We start from the raw sequence: 23337 nt of genomic DNA, 5'->3' as shown, positions 1-23337 counted from the left end.
ATGTATGTGTATCGAGTAGATGCTTAAATTTATAACCCAGGTTTCAGGACTCTCAGCCAAAAGCCCTGTGACGAAGGGGTGCCCAGCTGCAGCAGGCTGTGGGGGAGGTGCTGGAGGTGCCTGCTGCGGGCCTTGGGGGGTCAGCGTGCACGGGGTGTCTTCCTGTACGATATTAGCCCCCAGACTCACACGAGCCCAGGGACCTGGTCCAGGTCCACCTTTAGGTTGGCAAATAGCTCTCTGTGCTAACCAGTTCCTTCAGAGGCTCGGGAAAGTCCCCGCCTGCTGTCTGTCCGAGGGTTCAGGGCTGGATCTCGTCCCCTCAGGGCCACCGTCCCTGCTGAGGTTCTGTGGCTGAAGTCCTTTCCCTTTCTCTGGGTAGGAGGATTTTTTTTTTTTTTTGGACAATCTATACTGTCACATTATTTTTTTTTTAACTTCTTTTTCTTATTCTTTTTTTCTCAATTTTTTTCTTTTTTGAAAGCCCAATGTTTTTTTTGTTTTGTTTTGTTTTGTTTTTTGGTGCGGGGAGAGGGAGGTAGTGAGGTGTTTTTAAAATTATTATTATTTTGAATGGCGGTACTGGGGCCTGAACCCAGGACCTAGTGCATGCTAAACACATGCTCTGCCACAGAGCTCTGCCCTCCCCCAGGATGAACTCTTCATTAAAGGTAACCCACCAATGACCCTCTACTTCAGGCTGCGCAGTGAGTAAACTCCTGGCTGGCGCGTTACCAGGCAAACCTACACAACACCCACACTCCAGTATTTCTCCTTTCGTATCACTTCATCCAAGTTAACCTCTTGGGTTTTGCATTGCTGGAGTCACCCTTTTCCTTAAGCATTTTCATTCGGTCGATCATGTACGCTGTAAATATTTGAACATTATTCTCATACCCGCCACCTGAATGCCAAACATGCTTTTAAAACCGAGACTCAGATGCCTTCTTTTAGGAAAAGAAAAATCTTTATTAAAAAAAATAACTTACAAACGGAAAGAACTCTGCAGCGCAGCTGTTTCTTCTGTGCAGCGTTGCACCCGGAACAGTGTTGCTGGGTTTCCTTTCTTGCGACGTAACTTTACAACGCTGTTTTTGTCACCAACTGCGCTACACAGCAGTCTTCGTTCCCCATCCCAGGCCGGTCCAAAGCATCACACAGATATAAAACTATCGTCAATAAAACATTTCAGCCAAGGCTGGCATATATTTATATATTTATGTATTTATATATATACTTTCAAACCAGCTAACAATGAATGTCACCCTTAGTCAAGACAGAAGCCAAACTAACCTCAAAACTACAACACTGCATACACGTCAGCATTACGCCTCCCAGACAATCTCTAAAATATATTTCAGCTTTCTTTTAATAAGGTACACTGAGAGTGAGAAAATAAGGTCTTAAGATTTAAATACAAATCACCATATAAACGTTCAGGGAGCAGAGAGTCCTACTGTACAGAAGTGCAGGCAAGCCTGCCCCACGGCTGATCTGACGAGCAGTGCGGGCTGCCACCTGGTCGTCCTAGGACGCAGAGCCACGCAGCAGCCACGCGGCAGCCACGCGGCAGCCATGCTGGCCCGAGAGAGAGAATGGAGCCCCAGAGACCCAGTCCCCCTCTTCACGCTACTCAGGCATCAAGCCTGAAGCCACTTGGCTTTACTCTGGAGAACGATGCAGCCCGGTGCCCTGTTGGGACCCAGCATCCAGGTCCCGGAGGCTCTGGGAAGCACATCACTTGGTGTTTTGCTCCAAAGCAGAGTACTCGGTCTCCGACGCCCTGGAAGCGTCGATGAGCTTGGTGAGCCCCGTCTTGGCCGAGTACTTGAAGATGAAGGCCTTCATCAGCTCGTACCTGTAGTTGCGGTTGATGAAGCTGTAGAGCACAGGGTTGACGCAGCAGTGCACCAGGGACAGGCACTGCGTGACGTGCAGGGCCGTGAACAGGAAGTTCTCCAGCTGGCAGGTGAAGGGGATGTAGTGCAGGATGGAGAAGATGTCCAGCAGCACCACCACGTGGTAGGGCAGCCAGCACACGAGGAAGACCACCACGTACGAGAAGATGATCTTCCGGCTGCTCTGCTTCTCCTGGTCGCTGGACGAGGCGATGGCCCGGGCCAGCAGGAAGTAGAAGATGGCGATGACCGAGAAGGGGATGGCGAAGCCCAGGACCACGGAGACCAGCTCCATGCTGATCAGCCACTCCTTGACGCTGTGCTCGGGGTAGAAGGACCGGCAGTAGGTCTCGTTGTTGGAAGCGGACGTGACGGTCTTCAGGTAGTAGGTGTCGGGAAGGGACACGCAGAAGGCCAGCAGCCACACCAGGACGCACACGGCGCGGCGCACCATCTTCTTCCTGCGGCTGGAGGTGTTGGCGAAGTAGGCGACAGAGAGGTAGCGGTCCACGCTCATGCAGGTGAGGAAGAAGATGCTGCCGAACAGGTTGATGGAGAAGATGAGGTGAGTGATCTTGCACGTGAGCTCGCCCATGGGCCACTGGTTGTGCTGCACGAGGCTGACCACCCAGACCGGGATGGTGACCACCACCCACAGGTCAGCGATGGCCAGGTTTAAGATGTAGCAGTGCGTGTCGTAGCCCGTAGTCTTGGCCTGGATGTTGACCCAGACGACCACGGAATTGGCAATCATGCCGATGACGAAAATGAAGATGTAAGTGAAGGCGAGCGTGTAGAGCAGGACGCTCTTGCTGGGCATGCCGGAGCACTGCAGCGTGTCCACCGCAATGCAGTCGCTGCCGTTGCACGGCCAGCTGAGGTCGGAGAAGTTCCCCGGTTCCGAGTAGTCAAACATGTGCAGATCCATGGTGTCAAGGGCAGCGATCAAATGGCCTGCGTGCACAAGCCAATGGAACAAGGTGGACAAGAAGAACAGCTCCGTTAGGAAACACTTGAGATCTGGAAAATGCTTTGCCAGTGCCCCCCACCACCCTGCGCCCTCCCCACCCCACAGTGGTTTCGCCGTAGCCCCACAGTGTCTTTGCAGAGAAACAAGAAAAGAAACCAACCAGGACAGAATCTGCAAAACCAAACAGAACACACCCAGACTCTGAGTCCACGTGGTGCTCACAGAGAGAAACAGTGTTCGCGTTCTCCGTCTTTTCAGGGCTGTGTTCCCAGACGTCACCAGCCTGGCTGTGCCCAGGATGTGAAATCGACAGAGTCCAGGGGCTGGAGAAACGTCACTACAGGCCCAACGGTGCTGCTGGCTGGCTCGTTTTCAGCTGGGGACAGCCGAGCCATTTTACCTACATCCCCCAGAGCGGCGGGTGGGTCTCCTCCTGGCACTGCTGTATTATTACAGGCGTCCTGCTCTGCCGTCCTGGGAGGCCTGCAGTTTACAGCCACAAAAGCCCCGGGAATGTGGGCAGCGTGTGGAACGCCCTGCGGCTTCCCTGAGCCCTAACCCGCAGCCTCTGACTCTGCCAAGTGATTCACAGCTAAGCGCGACCAACCAGCTGTCCCAAAATGTGGGCCACTGCCTAGTTTTCCATCTTTTATTTTTCCAACTGCTCTGAGAGCAATTCATGCCAAGGCCGAACGCACAGAAACCACCACCTGCTGCATCTCTGCAGGGGCTGACTTCTCTCAACTGTCTCCCCTGCTGACCCGACACGAGGTCAACATTCTCCACTGTCACCACTGTAACACCTGGGGGGAACCACTGTGCCCGGAAACGACGTCCTCGCAAGCAGCTGTCTCCTCCTCTGACCCCTGCAATCCCTCCATGGCAGCCCCACTGTGTGACTGTGGGAGGAGGGGTGTAAGTGAAAACCTTCCGCCCGAGGGGGCCCTGTTGAGAGTTAACTCCTGTAATGAGGAGGCTGTTCCTCCTTCTCACCTGTCACAGGTAATGACTGCGAGTCACGCTTCTTCACCAAGTTCATGTAAAGTGGACTCCAGGCCACCTGCGAGCGCTCCCTGGGGCACGATGGTCGTGGGCCCGTGCCCAGGTGGCCCCACGAACGGTGCAAAGGGACACCGATGGGAACGCACCCGCCCCCCCGAAAGGCCTTCCCGGTTGGGACCGGAATCCAGGCTCCTCGCTCCTTAGTGTTTAGCTTGAGACTCGTCACCCTGCCGTCTGCCGCTGCTCTCGGGGCGCCAGCACCCACGTCCCAGGGCTCTCTCAGAGTTCAAGGGCCGAGTTCAGAAGCTAACCGTGGGAGCTCAAAGCTTCACCCCCCGCCCCTCCCTCTCTTTAAAAGTTTTGGGGTTTTTTAAGTTTTCAAAAAGCACAGCCTCACTTAATTCTTGTCCCATATTTGAAACTGACACTTACCAGCTGAGTAAGTGGTAAGTGTCCCTCCCCGGAGGGAGACCAGGAGCTAACAGAGGGCGGTCTGATGCATTTACCTCCGGCTAAGTGAACCCAATCGCCGAGGTGAGACACCCAGCCGCCTCCCAGGACCAGGCTCAGCCTCACGCGCACAGCAGACAACCCACTCCTGGATCCCAGTTAGGGGCACTGCCCGCAGTCATCTGTCCGTTCTCCTCTGCGGGTTGTAAGTGAACCCCAGGTCCCCTCCGGGTGACCTGCCCCGGCCTCAGTGTCCATTGCTGCTGATGGAGGTGGCTGCGCCTCCCAAGAGGAGGTTGGAGCCACGCGCCCCTGCCGCCAGGAAGCCTGTCGGTCCCCAGAGCCAGCCCACCAGGAGGACCCCTGGCCCTGGGACCAATGACTTACTGCAAGATCTGATCCACAGCACAGGCGGGCACCCACAGACACTCAGCAAGGTCAGGGTAGGACAAACTCCTGGCATTAAGAGATATCACTTACATATGGAATCTTGGAAAAAATGATACTTTTGTAAAGGAGCTCATTTACAAAACAGAAACAGACTCACAGACACAGAAAACAAACTTACGGTTACTGGGGGGAAATAGGTGGAAGGGATAAACTGGGAGCTCGAGATTCACATACACTGACCACTGTGTGTAAACCCGATGAACAACAGGGTCCCACTGTACAGAGCAGGGAGCTGTATCCAATGCCTTGTAGCGATGGAGTATCTATCCTGCCATGGACGAGAGTATGACAAGGAACACACGTGTGTATACGGACGGATGCACAGGATGCCGCACACCAGACACTGACACAACCTTGTGAACTGACTAGACTTCAAAGAAAAATGAAGGAAAGACTCTGGAATGCCCTGTCCTACGATGCGGCCCGAGGACCCCAAGAGGACATGGACACTCAGAGGATGCCTTCGAGAAGCCAGGCCCCCAGCCCACCGGGCCGGCCTCAGGGCGGGCAGCCAGCCCCAGACCGCGCCTCCCGCTGCCCTGGGCCGCTGACCAGCCCGGAGCTGAGCCCGCCCGCTGCACGCCCCGCTACCCGACTCCAGAGGAGCGCGAAGCACGATTCGGGCTTTGCTCTCCGGCATGGCTCAAACCTAGAGACTTTTTTTTCCATTTCCTTAAAATGAAACACAGTTGCAGCGTGGCCTCGCTCACAGAGCGCTTTCACGCCGCGACGTCGTCTGGCCCCGGAGTCCCTGCCGAGCGGAGCAGTTTGGCTGGAGGACTGGCCGCAGCCCCGCAGCCAGGCAGAGGGGGCCAGGGCCTGGGTGGGGCTCGCTCCCCCGCTCCCCCCGCACCACTACAGCCCTACCAGGCCTCGGGGACGCAGCCATAAACACCAGGGTCGTCCCAGGGGCGGGAGAGAGAGGAAGGGCCCCAGCCTTTGTTGGTCTGGCTTGGATGCCAAGCCCCCACCTCCATCTCCACCCGAAGGAGTCACTCTGCTCGCTTGTGTCCTCCAGTGTCCAGGCAAGGACGCTGTTCAGTGTGGACAGAGGGACCCACACATGCAGGGGCCTCCAGGAAATGACCAGGCACCAGTGTCCCTCTAGACCCGCACTTCTCCCACATGACAGATCGCCCACACTCACTCCTCTGGGGCTGGCCAGCCTTCTGAGTTCCTGGAGCCTGAGCTGTGGTGGGGAAGGGCTCAGGGACCCCAATCAAGTCCTTCGGTTCCTGCCTTGGCCCTCTGGGCGAAGAAAACCTGATTTAGTGATGTCTGAGCCTGAAACGTTACTTACGAGCTGGGCACACCCGCCCCTGCATCCGTCTCCTCTCCGCTCCCTCCTGGGGGGCACGTGGGAATCTGAGGGGCTGAGGGGACAGCAGAGGCTGGGAGGCTCCTGGCTGGAGATTCAAGCCAGCTGGCCGCACCGATCGTCGATCGCTGATCATCAATCATCAGTTACCAATCAGCCCTGGGTGTGCTGCAGAGGTCGGTGCCCTGACCGCCCATCTTCTTCTGGGGGACCCACCAGCCCCTCCCCTCCCAGGGCGGGGTGGAAAGAAGCAGGGAGATCACGGAGAGAGGAGATTCCACCAGCCGTGCAGCGACCCAGCCCTCCGCAGACTGAAACGGGATGCTGAAGAGAAGGAAAAACATGCCACACGATGGCCTGGCCTTTGTCGTTTGCTGTTTTTTCATGCATTTTGTTTTGGAAACAGACAAGGGCTGTTTCCAGAAAAGAGAATGTTATTTGACAAAGACAATCTACCACATTACGTCGAATGTGGTCCTCGGCCGCCCGAGCGTGTGTGCAGGAGGTCTGGGCGCTGAGCTCAGTGTGTGACCCTCCCCGCAGATGAGAATATTCCTAAGTCACCAGCGTAGGTTTTAACAGCGATGCTCTCAGAGCCCCCAGCGTGAGCAGGGATGGGATACAGCCACCACGAGACGTCTGCCCAGGCCCCTGGGTCCCCAAGGCCCGGCCTCCAAGCTCCCAGCAAACCTGAGGGAGGAGGGAGTGAGGGAGCCACCCACGGACTCCCGGGCCACTCCGACCTCCTGAGACCTTGCACCTCCACTCCCCTGGGGCAAAAGCAGAGGATCACCCCATCCAATAGAGACGGCCCACTCCCTGTGTGCCAACTGACTAAGACCGGCCCGCCCTGGCTCCTCGTGGACACGGTCACACGTCCCAAAGGCGTGGCTGGCCCGAGTGTTCCGGGGGGGCAGCAGCGCCCTGATGATCCCGGGACCGGAGGAGACGCCTTCACCCCTCGGACCAGACCCCCCCTGCTGGAACAAGCCAGTGATTCCGCTCCCGTTCGCTCGGGCCAGAGCTCAGGAGGGGCTTCTGGGCGTCAGCCACACCTTCCCACTGCCTGCCTCCCCCGGCCCAGGGCAGGAGGATGAGAGGCCACTTCTGACACAGGTTGTAACATCTGCATAAGGATTCCTGATGGAGGGGGAAAACGGGGCTTGGAAGAAAAGATGTTTCCGGTCGTGGATTTTGCAAGTTCACACATCTCCTCTCAAAACAGTCACAGGTCCCCACATGCATGTGCAAGAATGTCTATTGAAGCACTGTTTATACACCAGCAAAACAGTGGGGATGACATCAGACGGCTGTCTGGACTGCAGCACAGCCACACAGAGGAAGGAGGCGCTCACCTTCGCGAGCACGGGAAGTTATGACACACCAGTAAGAGAAAGATACACATGCACACAGAGCACAGTCTCGCGTGCAAAAAGGAAAAGCAAAAATCATGTGCATTTCATAGGTAAATACATGCGCATAAAGGCATGGAAAAAAATCTGTGTGAATGTGACTTTGGGCCGGGACTGTGGGATGAGGGGACAAAGGGGAGCTGTAGTTCTACTCTATACACATCTGTATTATTTGAAACTTGGCATCAAGAATTATGTAAATTTTTACAGAGGGAGGAGTGTTCTACGGAACAATAAAGGCTCATGGTCCATTTTTCCAGACCAAGAGACCCCACGTGAGAACGAAGCACTACGCCTCGCTTTGCATTTCCTTTCTCCCAAAACGCGCTGCTTTTCTCTCTGAGCCCTCTTCCTGGGGGTCGCTTCTGAGAGATTCCGTGCCCGACACCTGCAGCCGGAGGGCATCACACTTCCGCCAGGAAGGCAGTGGATTTTCCTACAACCTGTGGACGGAGGACCAGCAGCCGTCCATCACCGCCCACCACACCCCCCCAGCCCGGGGTCTGTAAAAGGACTCCTCTACCACTCGGGTCCCCACGTGGTGGAAGGGAGATGCTCCACTCATCTCTCAGGCTTATTATTCATCCACCAAGTCTCCTTGGCAACCACTGCGCCACAGCAAGCGGCCTGACACATCCAGCTGCCTCCAAATGCGTTCCCTGAGCTCATCTGGCAAGCTGGGGGCACAGCTAGAATTAGAAGTCTCCAATTTAGGGTCTCCACAGGGTGGCAGTTTGGCCTGCAATAAATATATCCTTTCACTGAGTAGAAGCCACTCCCTCCAGGACAGAGACTGCCAAGCGATCAGGTATCTGGCTGGTGTTCCCCACAACTGCCTTCAGTGTGTCTGCGATTCCCCATCACAACCCTGGAAGACCCTTCTTGACCCCTTAGTGCTTCCCATCCCAATAAACCCTGTTCCAAATACCCCCTCTGCTTCTCCCACCTTCCCCCCAGCCAAGTCTGGCATCTCCATCTACCTCACTGGGCTGTTCACCTGTCTCCCCTCCTTCCTCCTCAAGCGCCCCCACCTACTCCCTGCGTACGGGGCAGCCAGCAACCTCACCTGGACAGAGCAGGTGTTCGATGACTCCACAGTCAACAGATGAACAGCGAATAAGCTCCCCCAGACCCGACATCCGAGGCCGTTAATGGACACGGAAGCCCAGAAGAGACCGCTCTGAAATCCTCGCTGAGCCGAGGGAAGTATCACCCATCTCTAGGCCCCCAGGTATCTGTGAGGGGCACTGCTCTGGAGCACAGCAAGCCAGAATCCGCGCCCGCCCCCAGGGACGCTCCAGCGAACAGAGAAGGCCGCGAGGGCAGGGGGCGGTGCCGGACGCCCCCCGGAGCAGCACAGTGGGGGAGCCCTCGGAGGAGGGGGCAGCGAGGGGTCACTGGATCTGGCTGAGCAAGCCAGGCTGGGCCTGTCCGTGCAGGAGCCACCGAGGTCTTGAGCAAGGGACTGGTTCTGGGGCAGAAAAGGCCTTTGAGGACGGAGGCGACACAAACCATGGAGAAGCTTGTGGCGGAGGCCAGGCGCGGAGCCGGCTGGAGGCAGGTACCGGCGTGCCGTGCGGAGAAGGTAACCCCGCCAGGCCGACCCTCCCTCTGGGCCTCTGTACTCGCCAGGACCTCTGCCTGCAGGTGACCTTCTGTACTGGCTTTCTGCAGTTGGGACCTGTGTCCTCCCAAGGAGGAACTTCAGGGAGCAATTTAGTCTTGTCCCCAGATAAGATCACCCAGCTCAGCCCCACCCGCTGCTACACATCCGGAAACCGAGGCCAGACAGGCGAAGGGCCGGCAGTCTCAGGGACGAGGCTGGGAGCAGTGTTCTTCACTGTCCCGGCAGCTTCCCGGAGACTGTCCAGTGGGACTCAGGCTCTGATCTCTGGCAGAATTCCCGCCCCTTCTACCTGGCCAGGTGTAATTCAGGTAAAGAGGGTCAGCACAAGCTCGAAGGGTCATTAAACCCCACATCAGTGGGGTTTGCTGAGTTTCTTACCAGCCCTGCATTAAATCTATGGGGAAGTCCAGGAAAGTTTCGGCCCAGGCTCCGGGGACCATCTGCTGGGGCTGGGAGCAAACCAGGGACCGTCTGTCCCCCAGTGTCCCCCAGACAGAACGAGGCCGTCCAGACTGCCACTCGCTGGTGCCCCGCTGCTCTCACTTTGCATAAGGAAAGAATTGCTTTGACTTTGTAAATAAGTGTGTTTGTGTCATTTTTTTAGATTCCCCATAAAAGTGATTACAAACCAGAAATACACTCACAGACGCAGAATACAAACTTATGGTTACTGGGGTTGGGGGAAGAGGGGAGAGAGGGATAAACTGGGAGTTTGGGATTGACATATACAAACTGCTATATACAGAACAGATACACAACAGGGCCCTACTGCAGAGCACGGGGAACTACAGTCAATGGTTTGTAGTAACCTGTAATGAAAATACTATGGAAAGAATATGTGTGTGTATATGTGTATGTGTATACATATATATATGAATCAGTAGCCTTTACACCAGGAACTAACACAACACTGTAAATCAACTATACTTCAATAAAAAAAGGAAGGAAAAAAAGAAGTGAGCTATAAAATATGGGAAAAAAGAGAACTGCTCTGAATCATTTGAGAATTTAAAAAAATAATAGAGGGAGAGAAATCCAAACCCTAATTCCGACAGAGGCCACCTATTTCCGGAGTCCTCAGACACACGTCACATTAACACACTGGGCAGCCTCGTCCAGTTTATGTGTTGGGGGAGACAAAATGAACCCCACATCCAGAAACCTGATCGGTTCTATTGTGCTCAGCTGCCCGACAGGGAAATGATGTTGGACCCAGAAGGAGAGATGCAGAGATTCCCACGGCACAAAGGCTGCCGTCTGGGTTGACCGGCTGTAACCAGAGCCCTAATTCCCACCCAGCCTAGGGCCTGGGCGAGGCAGTGGGAGGTCAGCCAGCCTCGGACAGCCACTCACCATGGGCCAAACATAACAGGGTTCCCAGGAGAATGCTACACAATCTTTGACTTAAAATTGAGGGATTCTGTTACAATAAGAAACTGGAAGATGCCAGCTACCTGGCCGACAGAGCTCTCACCACACGGTCCCCAGGTGGCCCCTGCTCCTTTACATGGCCCTGGCCGAGAGCAGTTCTAGCCCCCGGGGCAGTCTCAGCCTCTCCACCCTCTGAATACTCAGCACAGTAACAACCAAAAAACAGGGTCAGCTTCCAAACCCACTTGGGGCTCAGTACAGGTTTCCTTATAAAAATATGTAATTCTCTCATCACTTTAATAGTGATGCAACGAGGTCCCCCCCCCGTTTCTAAACAAGTGGATTCTTCCCTGCAGAAAACCATTAAGCATTCAAAATCAGAGCAGCCCTCCCTCTACTCCTTTTCTTCTGCTTGCTTGCTTTTACTTTAATAAAAAATATGTGTCCCAGAGCTACAAGTTTCCAGACTTTAAAACCACTTGACATGACACGCCACCTTTGGTTTCTTTCGAAGTTCCACCTACACACAGGCAATTCGGTCGGAAGGCCTTCTAATACCATTTCTGTTCCTGAGTAAAACCAAGTTCCTTGGTTTCCTGGATGAAAAGTACAAAATACCGCCTAGCTCCAAATTCCATCCGTGTTCTGCAAAATCAGAACAACCTCAGGTTCTGAAAGCTCTAAGGCTTTTCTTCTCCTCGGTTTCTCTTAGGGTTCATAGAATGACTGTCTTTCAGTCTCAGGTTTGAATAATTTCCACTGACTCCCCTCACATCGTCTGGAAAACAGGAGCCTCTCTGCCTGGAGTGATCACACAAAAAGCCACTGTTCCTGATTAAGTAGGTTTTTTTGTTTTGGTTTTTTTTCCTCCAGAAAGCCTATACTTTGCCTGTTCTGGACCTGATTAGCAACCATAATACCTTCCCAAGTCTCTGCAGACTCACTGTTACTGTAGGGTAACCTCACCTCCAGAGTCCTGACTCCGCTAAGCACGGGCTTGCTTCCTGGGCTGTACTTTCCGGAACTTTTTAAAAACTCTGATTGCAATGCACACCCCCTGAAAAGTCACATGGGCAGCAAAATAAAGGCAATTCTCTATTTTCTTCTGTTTTTCCACCCCATCCCTTGCAGTCCCCCCCCCACCCCATCTCCAGGAGGCTGTGCACATTGGAGTGTTTATGGCAGAGACTGGGAGGAAAAAGAGCAAATTGTTTCCAAGCTCGCGCTCCCATGTGCAACTTTGCTTTAGAAAAGGGCTTTGCATCTGGGGAACCTCAAGCGCTGATGAAAGAAGGGCAGGCAGTTTATCCATTTAAAATCTATAGAAAGTTAAGCACAGACACCAGCAGCCTCCACTTGCCTTTCCAGGCCAGCCTATTTGATCTCCGCATTTTCCTGGAATAAATAAAGGAACACAAAGGCAGCATCTGCACGGTTTAAAAAGAAAAGGAAAAGTTACCACAGTGAGACTTTGCAGAATGAAGTTTCAGGGGACGTCAGTGCACCGAATGCCTTCAAAGGGCTGTGAACTGTTTCAGGGGGGCCTCTCCCACTTCTGGAAAATGTAATTATCCTGGTGTGAGCAAATGAATTGAAAGAGAAAGAAAGAAAGAAAGAAAAGAAAGAAAGAAAAAAAGAGAGAGAGAAAGAGAGAGAGAAAGAGAGAAAGAAAGAGGAAAAGAGACAGCCAGTCTGACTTTTACAACTTCTCATTCTCCCTAGAACTTAGAAGTCTTGGCTAACCACCCATCCCTGACCTCACTCCAAAGTTTTTAGTCTCAGCCACCCCTTGAATCTTCATGCAGGCTCACAAAATCAAACGAAATTCATGTTTTATTTCAAGAGTGTAATTAAATTGCAAACTCCTAGGCTCATGAGTGTTCTCCTCCCTCCTTTTTTTCCAATTGAAGCTGGACTTAGCACCTTCTGAGAGAACAATAAATACTCAGATTAGATTAGGAAAGATGCAGTCAAGAGACAAGACTGCCGAGCTGCATTTAACATTCACCGTATAGCTTCCGGATTTACAAGACCTGGTAATCCTCCAAAGCAGTGAATTCAGTACACATTCTGGACCCACACAGATTCTCAGTGTAGTTTTCTTCTCCACTGAAGGATGTCTCTTAATAAAGGGTACATCTTTCCGGAATAACGCCTTCCCTGCCAATTCTGCTTCCCAATTGATACACCAGAAGTGAAACAGGTAAACAGTGGTGCCAAGCTGATCCCTATGCCAACTTCAAGCAAGCTAAACGGGCTGTCTGCATTCTTGTAAAGTTCTCTGCTTGCTGGAGCTAAAACACCCGCAGCAGCAAATCAACACCAGGATTCCTAAATCCAGCGAACACACACGGAGAGTGCCTTCCCCAAGTGACTGCAGACAACTGCCCTTTTTACTTTCTGCAGCCAAGGTGAAGCCCCAAGTTAGCAGCCACACTTTGCGATGCAGCCGTGCAACGCGCAGCCTGTGCTTTCGGAAGCCAGACCTGCAGGCTCTCAAGCACCCATCACAGTGATTAAAAAGATCTCTGCAAAAGAACACAGCTTAAAAGCAGACCCCCCTCCCCACCAACCGCCGTCTTCCCTTCTCTCCCAAGCAGGGCTGCTGACCCAGTTTCCTTACCTCCCGGCTGGGCTCCGGTTTAGGGCTCGCCTTCCCGGCTCCTGCGCGCACCGCCTCGGGGCTGAGCAGTTCGGAGGAACTGTGAGCTCGCGGGCTGCAGACTTGCATTATATACACTGCAGGGAGGCGGCCTCTAGATGGCAGCTTTGTAACCCGCATCTCCTCCCACCCTCCCTCCCACAGCCACCTCCCTCCTCGGCACACACACACACACAAACACACACACATGCACACGCGCACGCACACACCCCTCCTGAAACCCCGGTCTGTCGTTTCTGGCAAAGCTCTCCCACGCATGCACACTCTTGGGAAACCCCAGCCTTCATTTGCAAAGTCTAATGAAGCTACAAGGTCCAGACCTCAGGGGAGGAAAATGCGTCAGCAGAAGAAAAACCAGAGAGGCCCCAGAATTTTGCAAAATCATCAAATATTTATCTGGTCTCAGGTATATCTTTAATAATCCCATTAACAGCCAAGAATTCCTTTGAATTCCTCTTAGCTCTAGGGAAGACTTTGTTCCCAAGACAAATTGCTCTGAACTTCTGAACTTCACTGCTGATTTCTTAAGCCTGGGTTTTCTTTGTTAATTCCTCGGAAACAGCAGTGACAGTGCTGGTGGGAGCGATGACTCGGTACTACATCACATACCCCCAAAGCCGGGGAAAGAGCCTTCCCGATCGATTTTATTTACATATTTTACTGGTAAAGGACTTTAGGTCCAAAGGCCCAGAAAGGCTAATGAAAATGAGATTCTGACGCGCTTACTCAGTGCCAGGCACATGTTAGGGGATCCTAAGTGCCTTGCGATGATGTCTTTCTGAAGTGAATTTAGCAAACATTTCTTTACAATTAGAAATCTACGTTCTCTTACCTGGAAGTGCGTAGCTAGAGTTCTGTCCATGGGGAAATGCGACCTACAAATGTGCTCAGCGCGGTTCTCACCTCTACTGCCCTACTTAGATAAAGCAGCCGGAAGGCAGCGACCTAAACTTTCGCTTTTAAAACCACGCTCCTGGAGCTCTTCTCCAGAGTAACGAGCAGCCTTGTGGGTTTTGTTTTGCCTTCTGCTTCTGGTGGAGTTAGTTCTGTGAGGGCGGCGCAAGTCACTTGTGTGCAGGCACCTTGGGCTCCACCCCCTCCCCAGCTGCAACTTTTTGAGGTTCTTTTTATACTTCCACTAAAAATAACAGCAGACGGCCAAATGCTGAGTCTGGAGGATTGGGAGGTCAAACTCTCATGCAGCCAGAAGGCCTGGGTGCAGAGAAAGCTCTTAACAAAAGAAATATTTTGTTTAGATGAAACTTCACGGTGCACAGTGGAAATCATTCGAAAATGGGAGTTAAGAGCACACCTGCTCTGGGAGGCTCTTGGAGGGGGTCTGCCAACCCTGTCCCTGCCCAGTCCGGTCTCTGTCCTTGAGAACTGGCCTGATTCTTCCTCGTGGCATCTGGGCACCCAGAGCCCCTTCTTCAAGCTCCCAGGGTGACAGGTGCTATAAAGTCCCCACAGGCAGTGCACTTAGGACTTAGACTGAAAGAATTCGAGCAGCGCTTTTTTGGTCTTATTTTCTTTCTTTCTTTCTTTTTTAACTGAAGTACAGTCAATTTACACTGTTGTGTGAATTTCTGGTGTACAGCATGGTGATTCATTTATACATGTATATTCCTTTCCATATTCTTTTTCATTATAGGCCATCACAAGGTGTTGAATGTAGTTTCCTGTGCTGTGTAACAGGACCTTGTTGTTTCTCTCTTCTTTTTTTTTTTTTTGGTTCTGTTTTCTCCTAGCGGGTGACCCTGTGTCTGAGCCTGATGGGGATGCACCTGCCGTGGCCAGAGCAGAGGTCTCCTCTGTGACACTGACGCACAGGCTGACTTTCTATTTCTATGAACTTGATCTGTTCTTTAGAGAACGCATTTCTCCTTTGGCAGGTTTTGGTGTGAGACTGAAAGCCAAGAGAGGTCTGAATCTGCTGTAAATTAAGTGTGCTGTTTCAAAGAAAGCACGCCCTGTTGATAAACTTGTGACAGGATGCAGTTGCTAACGTGGAGGAAGGAAAACGCAAAGTAGTTGTTTGAAAAAAAAAAAGGCTTCAATTCAGTTGCTGTGGGGCCCCGCGCTCCCCGGAGGCTGGGCTGGGGTGTGCGGAGGGCCCCTCGCAGCATCCGGACGGAGGGTGAGGGTGCAGGGACGGCGCACGCACCTGCCTCGGTGCAGAGCTGTGCACTGGGACCCGTGCGCCCTGGGACCAGGCCCGCATCTGCGTTCTGCCTGGGTCTCCCCACCTTGACCCCTGCCGGAGAACCCAGTCTTGGGGGAAATGAGAGGGTAAGTAAGCACTGCTTTGTCAGGGAACAAGACTCTATCGCCCCGGAACTGTCTCTTGGAATGTGTGAAGGTCTGTCCCAGCTTTTGGAAGGATTGTGTCTGTAAGGGAGGGGTTAGCTTGGCTGAAGTGAGTTTGGCTCCCCCCTCCCCGTAGGAAACTCTTGAGAAGGCGCGAATGGGTCGCTGTCCCTAGAGCTGTCCCAGCTGACCCAGAGCTCAGAGTTCTGGGCGCAGTTTTGCCGCCCTGATTACCTCCGGCACCGGGGGCGGGGCGTGAAGGTGTTTCCAGCCAAGCCCCTTGCCTGTCTGCCGTTTTCACCTGGGATTGCAGGCTCCGCAGAGCAGGCCGTTCCCTCTGGGATCTGATTTGCCTACGGACGTGGCACCATCAGCCTCCTGCCTTGAAACCCCACTTCACTTTCAAAGTGCTGGGATCCCAGAGGGTCAGAGCTGTGGCAGGCGGGGTCCGGGCTCCCCGTGAGCACACTTAGGATGGAGACAGCGAGGGCCCTGACCACTGCCCGCGTGGCCCCATGGAGGCTCACCGGACCGTCGACCTGAGGACTGAAAAGTGACTCTGCCCAACAGCAGGTCCTCCCTGCAGCCTCAGAGCATCACACTGGCGTTCTGGATTCCTAGAGTCATCCTAGTGGGACTCATCTCAGGCAGGACACAGCACCCTCTGAACAACAGGTGCAAGCGCCTTCCATGGGGGAAGGACCTGGAAGTAAAGACGGAGCCTGGCCTGCCAGAGGGGCCGGGGGTCCCAGCCTGGGCTCTGTCCAGACGGGTGTGACTTGGAGCCTGACTTACACGTCATGCCTCTTTTAAACCTTGGGTTCTCATCTTGAAAGTAATGCTCATAGAACCTTCTGCCTTTTGGCAGGTGCATCTCAGGATTAAATAAAAACATACATATTAGAGGCATCTCACAGGTCCCAGAAAGGCTAGTTCTCTTCCTCCTCTCCTGGTCCCAGCCAAATTCCGGTGACACAGAGCAGTTTAAAAGATCTACAACCCAAGGTTTGCAGCGTTTTACGAACGTCTTCATAAAGTTTGGAAAGTTTTCATAATAATAGCTCCGAGTGTTTACTTTTGCCCTTCTCTGTGCGAAAGGCTGTGTTCTTTCAATCAATCTTTGCAGCAATCATTAAGGTAAAATATATCTATTTTTGTCCCACTTTTGTAGGGGAGGGAACTAAGACCCAGAGGGAGTGGGCAGCCTGCCCAGGAGTAACTCAGGGAAGAGAAGTGGGATTCAAACTTGGTTTGTCTGACTTCATAGCACTTGCTACTGTCTGGTACCACAGAAAGAGGGAAAGGAAAGGAAAAAAGAAAAACCGTTGTAAAGCATATACAGGGTGTCTTAAGTTGGTTCCCTGAAACCAGACTCTCAGATGAGAATTTAGGGACAACCGGTTTATTAAGGAAGTGCTCCCAGAAACCAGCGTGGGCAGGAAAAAGACAGCCAGAGGTGTGACTTCCGGTTCAGTCCCAGCCGCAGCCTGACTCCTCGTGTCTGTCTGAAGCCTCAATTACACCCTAATTTGCCCCAACTCCAGGCAAGGGAACTGGCTTCGAACTCTCACATCCGTCGACCAGTGGATCAGGGCAGCTCAGTGATGGGTTTGGGAATGTAACCCCCAGGCCCTTCCAGGTGTCAGCTTGTGTGGGCAAAGCTGCTCCAGTAACCTGAGGTCAGTCTCTCAAAGATTCATTCCAGTCACAGTCCTGGGCAGTAAACCCACATTAAGGCTTGGGGAAAGGGACACAGAACTAGAAAAGGGTCAGAGCAGCTAGGAGCAGCACCACCAATGGCCAGGAGGAATCTCTAGCATCTATTATATCGAATTTGACCCAAATTAGAGAATACTCTCTAACCAATACTGAGACCAACTTGTTTCTACCTCAGGACATTTGCACCTCACATTTCCTGTTCCTAGAATGCTCTTTCCAAAGATTTTTATAAGGCTGCCTCTTTCTTACTATCCTATTGCAGGCATAGATATAATTTCTTTAGAAAAACTGTCTCTCACCACTCTCGCACAAGTATCCTCCCACCCCAATTGCTCTCTCATTATCCTGTCTTCTCCCTAATATCCACCACCATCCAAAGTCATCAGTTTCTTGTTTGTCTTCTCCCCACTGGAGTATACATTCCTGCAAATTATCTGAATAAACTCAGACAAATCTGTCTTTTGAATCAGGCTTTTGCCCTCCCCATATTTTGCTCACCTTCTGCCTCTTAGAAATGGGGGGTGGGTAGTTAGGAAAGGGCCCAGATTAAACGTTTTTGGAAGACTTAAAACATAAACCTTGAAAGTGGGCAAAAGACTTAAATAGGTATTTCACACAAACATCTCCAGATAACCAATGCACATATGAAAAGTATATGACCGCCTTAGTTATCGGGAAAACGCAAATTAAAATCCCAGTGCCAGACCCACTAGAAAGAATGAAATGAAAGTTGCTGAAGGTTAGCAAAGGGTGTGGAACCACCAGAGTTCTCACACACCAGTGCTTCTTAAACTGTGTGTGGTGAAATGCCTGCATTCTTTTTCTTTTTAAGTCTCCAGTGCATTGCAGACCAAGACACAGTCCCACTGAGAAGGAGGAATACGGAGCTCCTGCCCCCGTGACTCATCATGCAGGTGTGACATCTGTCAGTCTACACTGTCACACTCGGCTGCCGACTGTGGATTTGTATTCTCAGCAATGGCACATTGCTATCAAAATGTCTCAGTGCTCACTCTCAATTTCTGGACTTACCTCTTTGCAGACTAGTAGCAAATAGCTGGCAGCCCACATTTCCACGCTGCACCTTGATGGTGGAGGTGAAAACAGCCACAACCACTTTGGCAGGACTTGCTAAAATTAAACATACACATACCCTCTGACCTAGAAATTTCATTGCGAAGTATATACTCAATATAAAGGCACAGTGTTGCAGCAAAAAGTATGCCAGAATGTTTATAACAGGACTGTTTATAAGAACTCCAAACTAGAAATAACCTGACATGAGCAGAAAAGAACATTACAAACCAATATCCCTCATGAACATAAACGTAAAAACCCTTCAAGAAACTAATCGAATACAGCAATATAGTACATCATGACTGAGTGGGGTTTAGCCTTGAAAAACAAGGCTGGTTTAACATTTGAAAATCAATGTAAGTCAAAAATTAATAAAATTAACCATTTGAAAACATTCAAAATCAATTCATGATAATTTTCAGCAGTCTGAAAGTAAAATGATTTAACCCCTCAATTTAATACAGAACATGTATAAATTTGATATAAGGCATGTATGAACTCTTAGAGCTAGCATCATACTTAATGGTGAAAAATTGAACACTTTCCATCTAAAATTGAGAACAAGGCAAAGATATCCATTTTTACCACCTCCTCAACGTTGTACTGGTGGTCCCAGCTAGTGCCAATAAGGAAAAAGAAGAAATAAAGGCAATGGGTTGGAGAGAAAGATGTAACACTGCTTTTATTGACAGTTGGCATGATTATTTATATAGAAAATCCAGGTGAATCTACAAAACAAATTCAAGAACTAATCTGTGAATTTAGAAAGACTACAGAATACAAAGTATACAAAAGTCAATTGTACTTCTATATATAAGCTGCAAACCATTAGAAAATGAAATTGAAAAATTCCTTTAAAGTAGTGTCAAAAAACATTAAGTACATAGGAACAAATTTAACAGAAGATGTGAGACCTTTACACTGAAAACAACAAAACAACCCTGAGAAAAATCAAAGAAGACCAAAATAAATAGAGAGGTAGACCATGTTCATGGATTGGGAGACTCAATATTGTTAATACATGAATTCTTCCCAAATTAGTGTATAGATTCAATGTAGTCCTAACCAAAATCCCAGAAGATTCTTTGGTAGAAATTGGCAGGTTGGTTTTTACAATTTTTATGGAAATTGAAAAATTCTAAAAATATCTAAATGTATCTTGAAATGAAAAAATGTTTGAGGACTCACACTTTGTGATTTCATAACTTTCATGTGATTTCATGACTTGATATAAAGCTATGGTGGTCAATCTAGCAGGGTATTGGCATGACAGACAAATAGGTCCAGGCAATAAAATAGTCCAAAAATAGGCTCACACATGTATAGTCGACTGATGTTCAGCAAAGTTAATGTAGCCATCAGCAACATTTAAGAAAAATGAAATTAATACACCATCATAGAAATCACATCGTTGTTGTCTATACGGGTGTGGATTGACTGGAAGGAAGTTTTCAGGGGTGAATGACTATGTTCTATACCTTGATTGGGCTAGTGGTTACATGGGTGTATATATTTATCAAATCTCATCAAACTGTATACTTAACAGCTGTGGTTTTCATTAAATTTTATCTCAATTAAAAAAGCAAGTTGTGGAATGTACATGAAAAGTGATATTCTTTTTAGAACATTTCAAAGCTCTTGAAGAAAAGTACAGCTGTTTGTGGAACTATACAGGAAGCCTGCATGGATGGAAGAAAGGACACACACCAACCTGAAGACGACGGTCACCGCTAAGGAGCGACGCGTGGGAAACAGGAATACACACACAGTCTCAGTGACGTTTCTATTTCTTTAGGCCAAATGCTCACATCTGTTAGGTCTTATTGGTGGACACATGGGAATACTTTACATTACCTGCTATTCTCCCTGTGTTTGAAAATTTTCATTCTTAGCTTTTAAATTTTAAGAAAAGAAAAACTTGAATAGAAAGTTCTGAGTGAAGCGTTGCTTTCTCTACTTTTACTTCATTGTAAAGTTTGACACAGAAAAGAATGTTTTCTGATCTCCAAGTGAGACCAGGAAACTTCTTTTGGGGGAGTATATCAAAGCAAGGACAGCCTAACGAGATGCCAAGCATAGCAGGTCAAACTGAAGTCTCATTTTTCTGAAACTCTGGCAACCTTTGAAAGTATTGTGATTTCACAGTCCACAAACTTCAATATAAAGATTTTAGCTTCAAAGCCTAAAAACGATTTTGCTCAAAAATATCTAGAACTGATGACAGTCAAAGAACAAGTATCCGAGGCTGTCTAAAGAAGTTATTTAAGCTGACATGGGTTTTAAGATTATAAGTTTTGTATATGCTAATAGAGTTATATATTTCCATTTCTACTTATGTTTGAAAATACATCTAAAGCACCATATGAGGTCAAATTAGTGAGGAAACCCACCCACCCTTTCTTCCTTCCTGCCCGCCTGTCTTCCTCTTTTTTATTTTTAAATAATTACAAACTTACAGAAAATTTTCAAGTAGAGAACAAAGACTTTTCCCCCTCCACCACTCGGGGGTGAGCCTCTGGCACGACGCCCATCACCCCCAATACTCAGTGTGCGTTCTTCGCAAACAAGGATGTTCTCCCTCTTTATTCCAACGCAGCCGCCAAATTCAGGAAATCAACATGCAGCCGGAGTCAGCTCCAGGCCCTACAGTACTGGTCCACCCTGACAGAGGAGGCGTGGTAGGATTGTCTGCGTCGCAGGTCTGGAGGGAGCCGGGTTGAGGGCGGGAGGGCAGGGTGGGCTCTCCTCTTCCCTGCAGTGGAGCCAGAGCATCCAGGGGCCTGTGGATGTGCCCGCCGGCCAGCCTCCCAGCAGACAGCAGGGGGAGAGGGCCGGTGGGGGAATCTAAGGACTGAATGGATGGTTTTGGCGCCGAGTACCTCCCCCCTCCCAAAGATAGCCTCTGGGGACATTGGGGCACCTTTATGCTTACAGTCCTTTAAAGAGATTGCCCACGATGCTGGACAGCCCTACCCGTTCTCTGTCAGGGTGGATCAGCGCTGTAGGAGCTGGAGTGGATGCCGTCCATGTAGTCCACTTTAAGAAAGGAACACAAAGTTTGGACTAGCAAACACCAGTGCCACTCCATACCCTAAAGCAGGGGAAACCGTACCAAAGGGGAACTTGGAACTGGAAAGGGAAGAGAGATGCATTACCTGACAGCGGTTTAAATGAGTTCTTTCTACAGATGTTCCAAAGGATTGATACCCAGAACTCGTGGCGAGAGCCTCTCCTGGGGCTGAGAAGGGAGCAGCCTGTGTGAGTGGCCAGGATGCAGTCCCGTGGCCGTCGCCCTGGCCCCTCTGCTTCCGCCTCCAGGCGCTCCGCACCGTGAACTTTGTTCCCCGACTCTGTCCGGTCCCCGCACCCATATCCTGGTACCTAGACCCTCTGTAGACTCATGCTTCTCGAATTATTCTCACGGTGTCACCCCGGCATATATTTTCTAACTGTTCAACGGTAGCAGACATTTACATGTCCTTCCCAAATAAAATTACCCCTCAAAGGGGAAGTCATTTGGGGTCACTACAGCCCCCCACGACCTGCACAATGCAAAGAACAAAACACAGGAGGGAAAGACTGGAAGGAAACACATGGAAATTATAAAGACGGTTTTCTCTGGGTGGTGGGGCCGCTGAGGCTCTGCCCCCTCAGTCCTGATTCTACTGATTTTCTGAGTTGTTCATCATGTGAAATAAACATGAGTCACCTGAACTGTGGATAGGTGACAGGCAGGTGGATGTGGGCCCTTTGTCTCTCCCCAGACTTTGTCCCCTCCTGCTGCCCTCTCACACACTCACCAGGACGTGAGTCATCGAGCTGCAGGCCAGGGAGGTCACCTGTGCTTCACATCCCAGTGAGGATTTCACAAAGCACATTGATATCTCAAAAGATCATCCCCACTTTGCTCTGAGAAACCCTGAATCTCCCCCATAGAAATGCAAACGCTCTGAATCAAGGTGTGGGGCCAGAAACCCTGCAGAACGTTCCACGGTGGGGAGAGACCTTGTGTCAGTTACTAAAATGGGGAAGAAGGAAGCCAGTTTGACATTAAGGAGCAAGACCAGAGTCCAAACACCGCGACCTGAGTTGCACGGCAGGGGGACCGGCAGCCAGGTTAGAAGCCGGGCCTCTGAGCCACGGCCGTGGTCGCCCTCATCTGCCTGGACTGGCCGGCCAGCTCCGAGGTGGGGTGGGGCCCAGCTTCCCTGGAGGTCCCAGCTACAGAACCAGAGAACCAGGAGCCCAGGGGTCCAAGCAGATGGCGGTCTTGGAGGTCTGGGCTGAAATAGAAATGTCTGCTGGCCGACACTGAAAATGAGGGGTGTGTTACTTCAAACAGCCCAAAACACATTTTGTTGTTTGGAAATATTCTAGTTTGCCTGGTTTGCCTTTTAGAAGCCATGAGTCTGTGGATTAAGGTGATGGAGTGGACAGTCCTGACACAGCCTGTTTTGACTTTGGGGCCAGTTAGCTCATGAACAGCAGGGGCTGGATCCCGTTCTCCCAGAGACGGTGCACTTGGGGGTGGCTGGCAGCACGCCCCCACCTCATGCCAGCACAGGGCTCTGCATGCCTCAGAGTTCCTTGGGGAAGAGGTTGCCGAGCTCCCAGTGGAAGGGCAAGGGCACACTTTCCTTCCTGCAGCCACAGTGCTGGCCTTGGGAGCAGCAGCCTTCAGTTCAAAGTCACAGGGGCACAAGGGCTCTGGGGCATGAGAAGTTGGCATCTTGGTGGTGTTGCAGCAAAGTGTGTTACAGCTCAGTTGTGACAGCAACCTAGATCCTGACAAGAGACCAAGCAGCACTTGGAGGGTTGGAGAACTCAGGTTTATTACTCCTGCAGGCCCCGAGGAGTTAACACTCCAAGCTCTGGACCCCGTCTGTAGGTTTACACAGGCTTTTATAGACTGCCAGTCAAGACTTTGCAACATTTTGCAACATCATATGCAAATAAAGTATAACAAAGTGGACCAATCAGGAATGACAGAAATGGACCAATCAGGAGTGATAGAAATGGACCAATCAGGAGTGAGCTCAGGGAACCAAAAGAACCTTAGAGGTAACTTCTGCTT

General features: G+C 50.8%; 1 protein-coding gene across 5 annotated transcripts; it reads right to left on the bottom strand.

Moving 5' to 3' along the window:
• Nucleotides 1–944: 944 nt before the first annotated feature.
• Nucleotides 945–14152, bottom strand: ACKR3 (atypical chemokine receptor 3). Of its 5 annotated transcripts, XM_072961890.1 has the most exons (3): nucleotides 13122–13164; nucleotides 11859–11925; nucleotides 945–2852 (listed from the first exon to the last, which is right to left on the bottom strand). In XM_072961890.1, exons 2-3 carry the CDS (start codon nucleotides 11923–11925, stop codon nucleotides 1738–1740), a joined length of 1182 nt encoding a protein of 393 aa, XP_072817991.1. In that variant the 5' UTR covers nucleotides 13122–13164; the 3' UTR covers nucleotides 945–1737. The 5 variants fall into 5 exon arrangements, with proteins under 5 accessions (XP_072817991.1, XP_072817993.1, XP_006209201.1 ...); XM_072961892.1 differs by lacking the exons at nucleotides 11859–11925; nucleotides 13122–13164 and adding an exon at nucleotides 13993–14152; XM_006209139.4 differs by lacking the exon at nucleotides 11859–11925 and having other exon boundaries at nucleotides 13122–13228.
• Between the last annotated feature and the right edge of the window lie 9185 nt (nucleotides 14153–23337).

Source organism: Vicugna pacos, chromosome 5 (assembly GCF_048564905.1).
Source record: "Vicugna pacos chromosome 5, VicPac4, whole genome shotgun sequence".
Classification (NCBI taxonomy): domain Eukaryota; kingdom Metazoa; phylum Chordata; class Mammalia; order Artiodactyla; family Camelidae; genus Vicugna; species Vicugna pacos.
This window is presented reverse-complemented; position numbering and strand designations above follow the sequence as displayed.

Bases quoted from the DNA above. Each gene is read 5' to 3' on its own strand.
- ACKR3 (XM_072961890.1), bottom strand. From the start codon at position 11,925: ATGCTGCCTTTGTGTTCCTTTATTTATTCCAGGAAAATGCGGAGATCA. The intron at 2,853-11,858 runs GCAAGTGGAGGC...TTGTGCACGCAG, and splicing joins AAATAGGCTGGCCTGGAAAG to GCCATTTGATCGCTGCCCTT.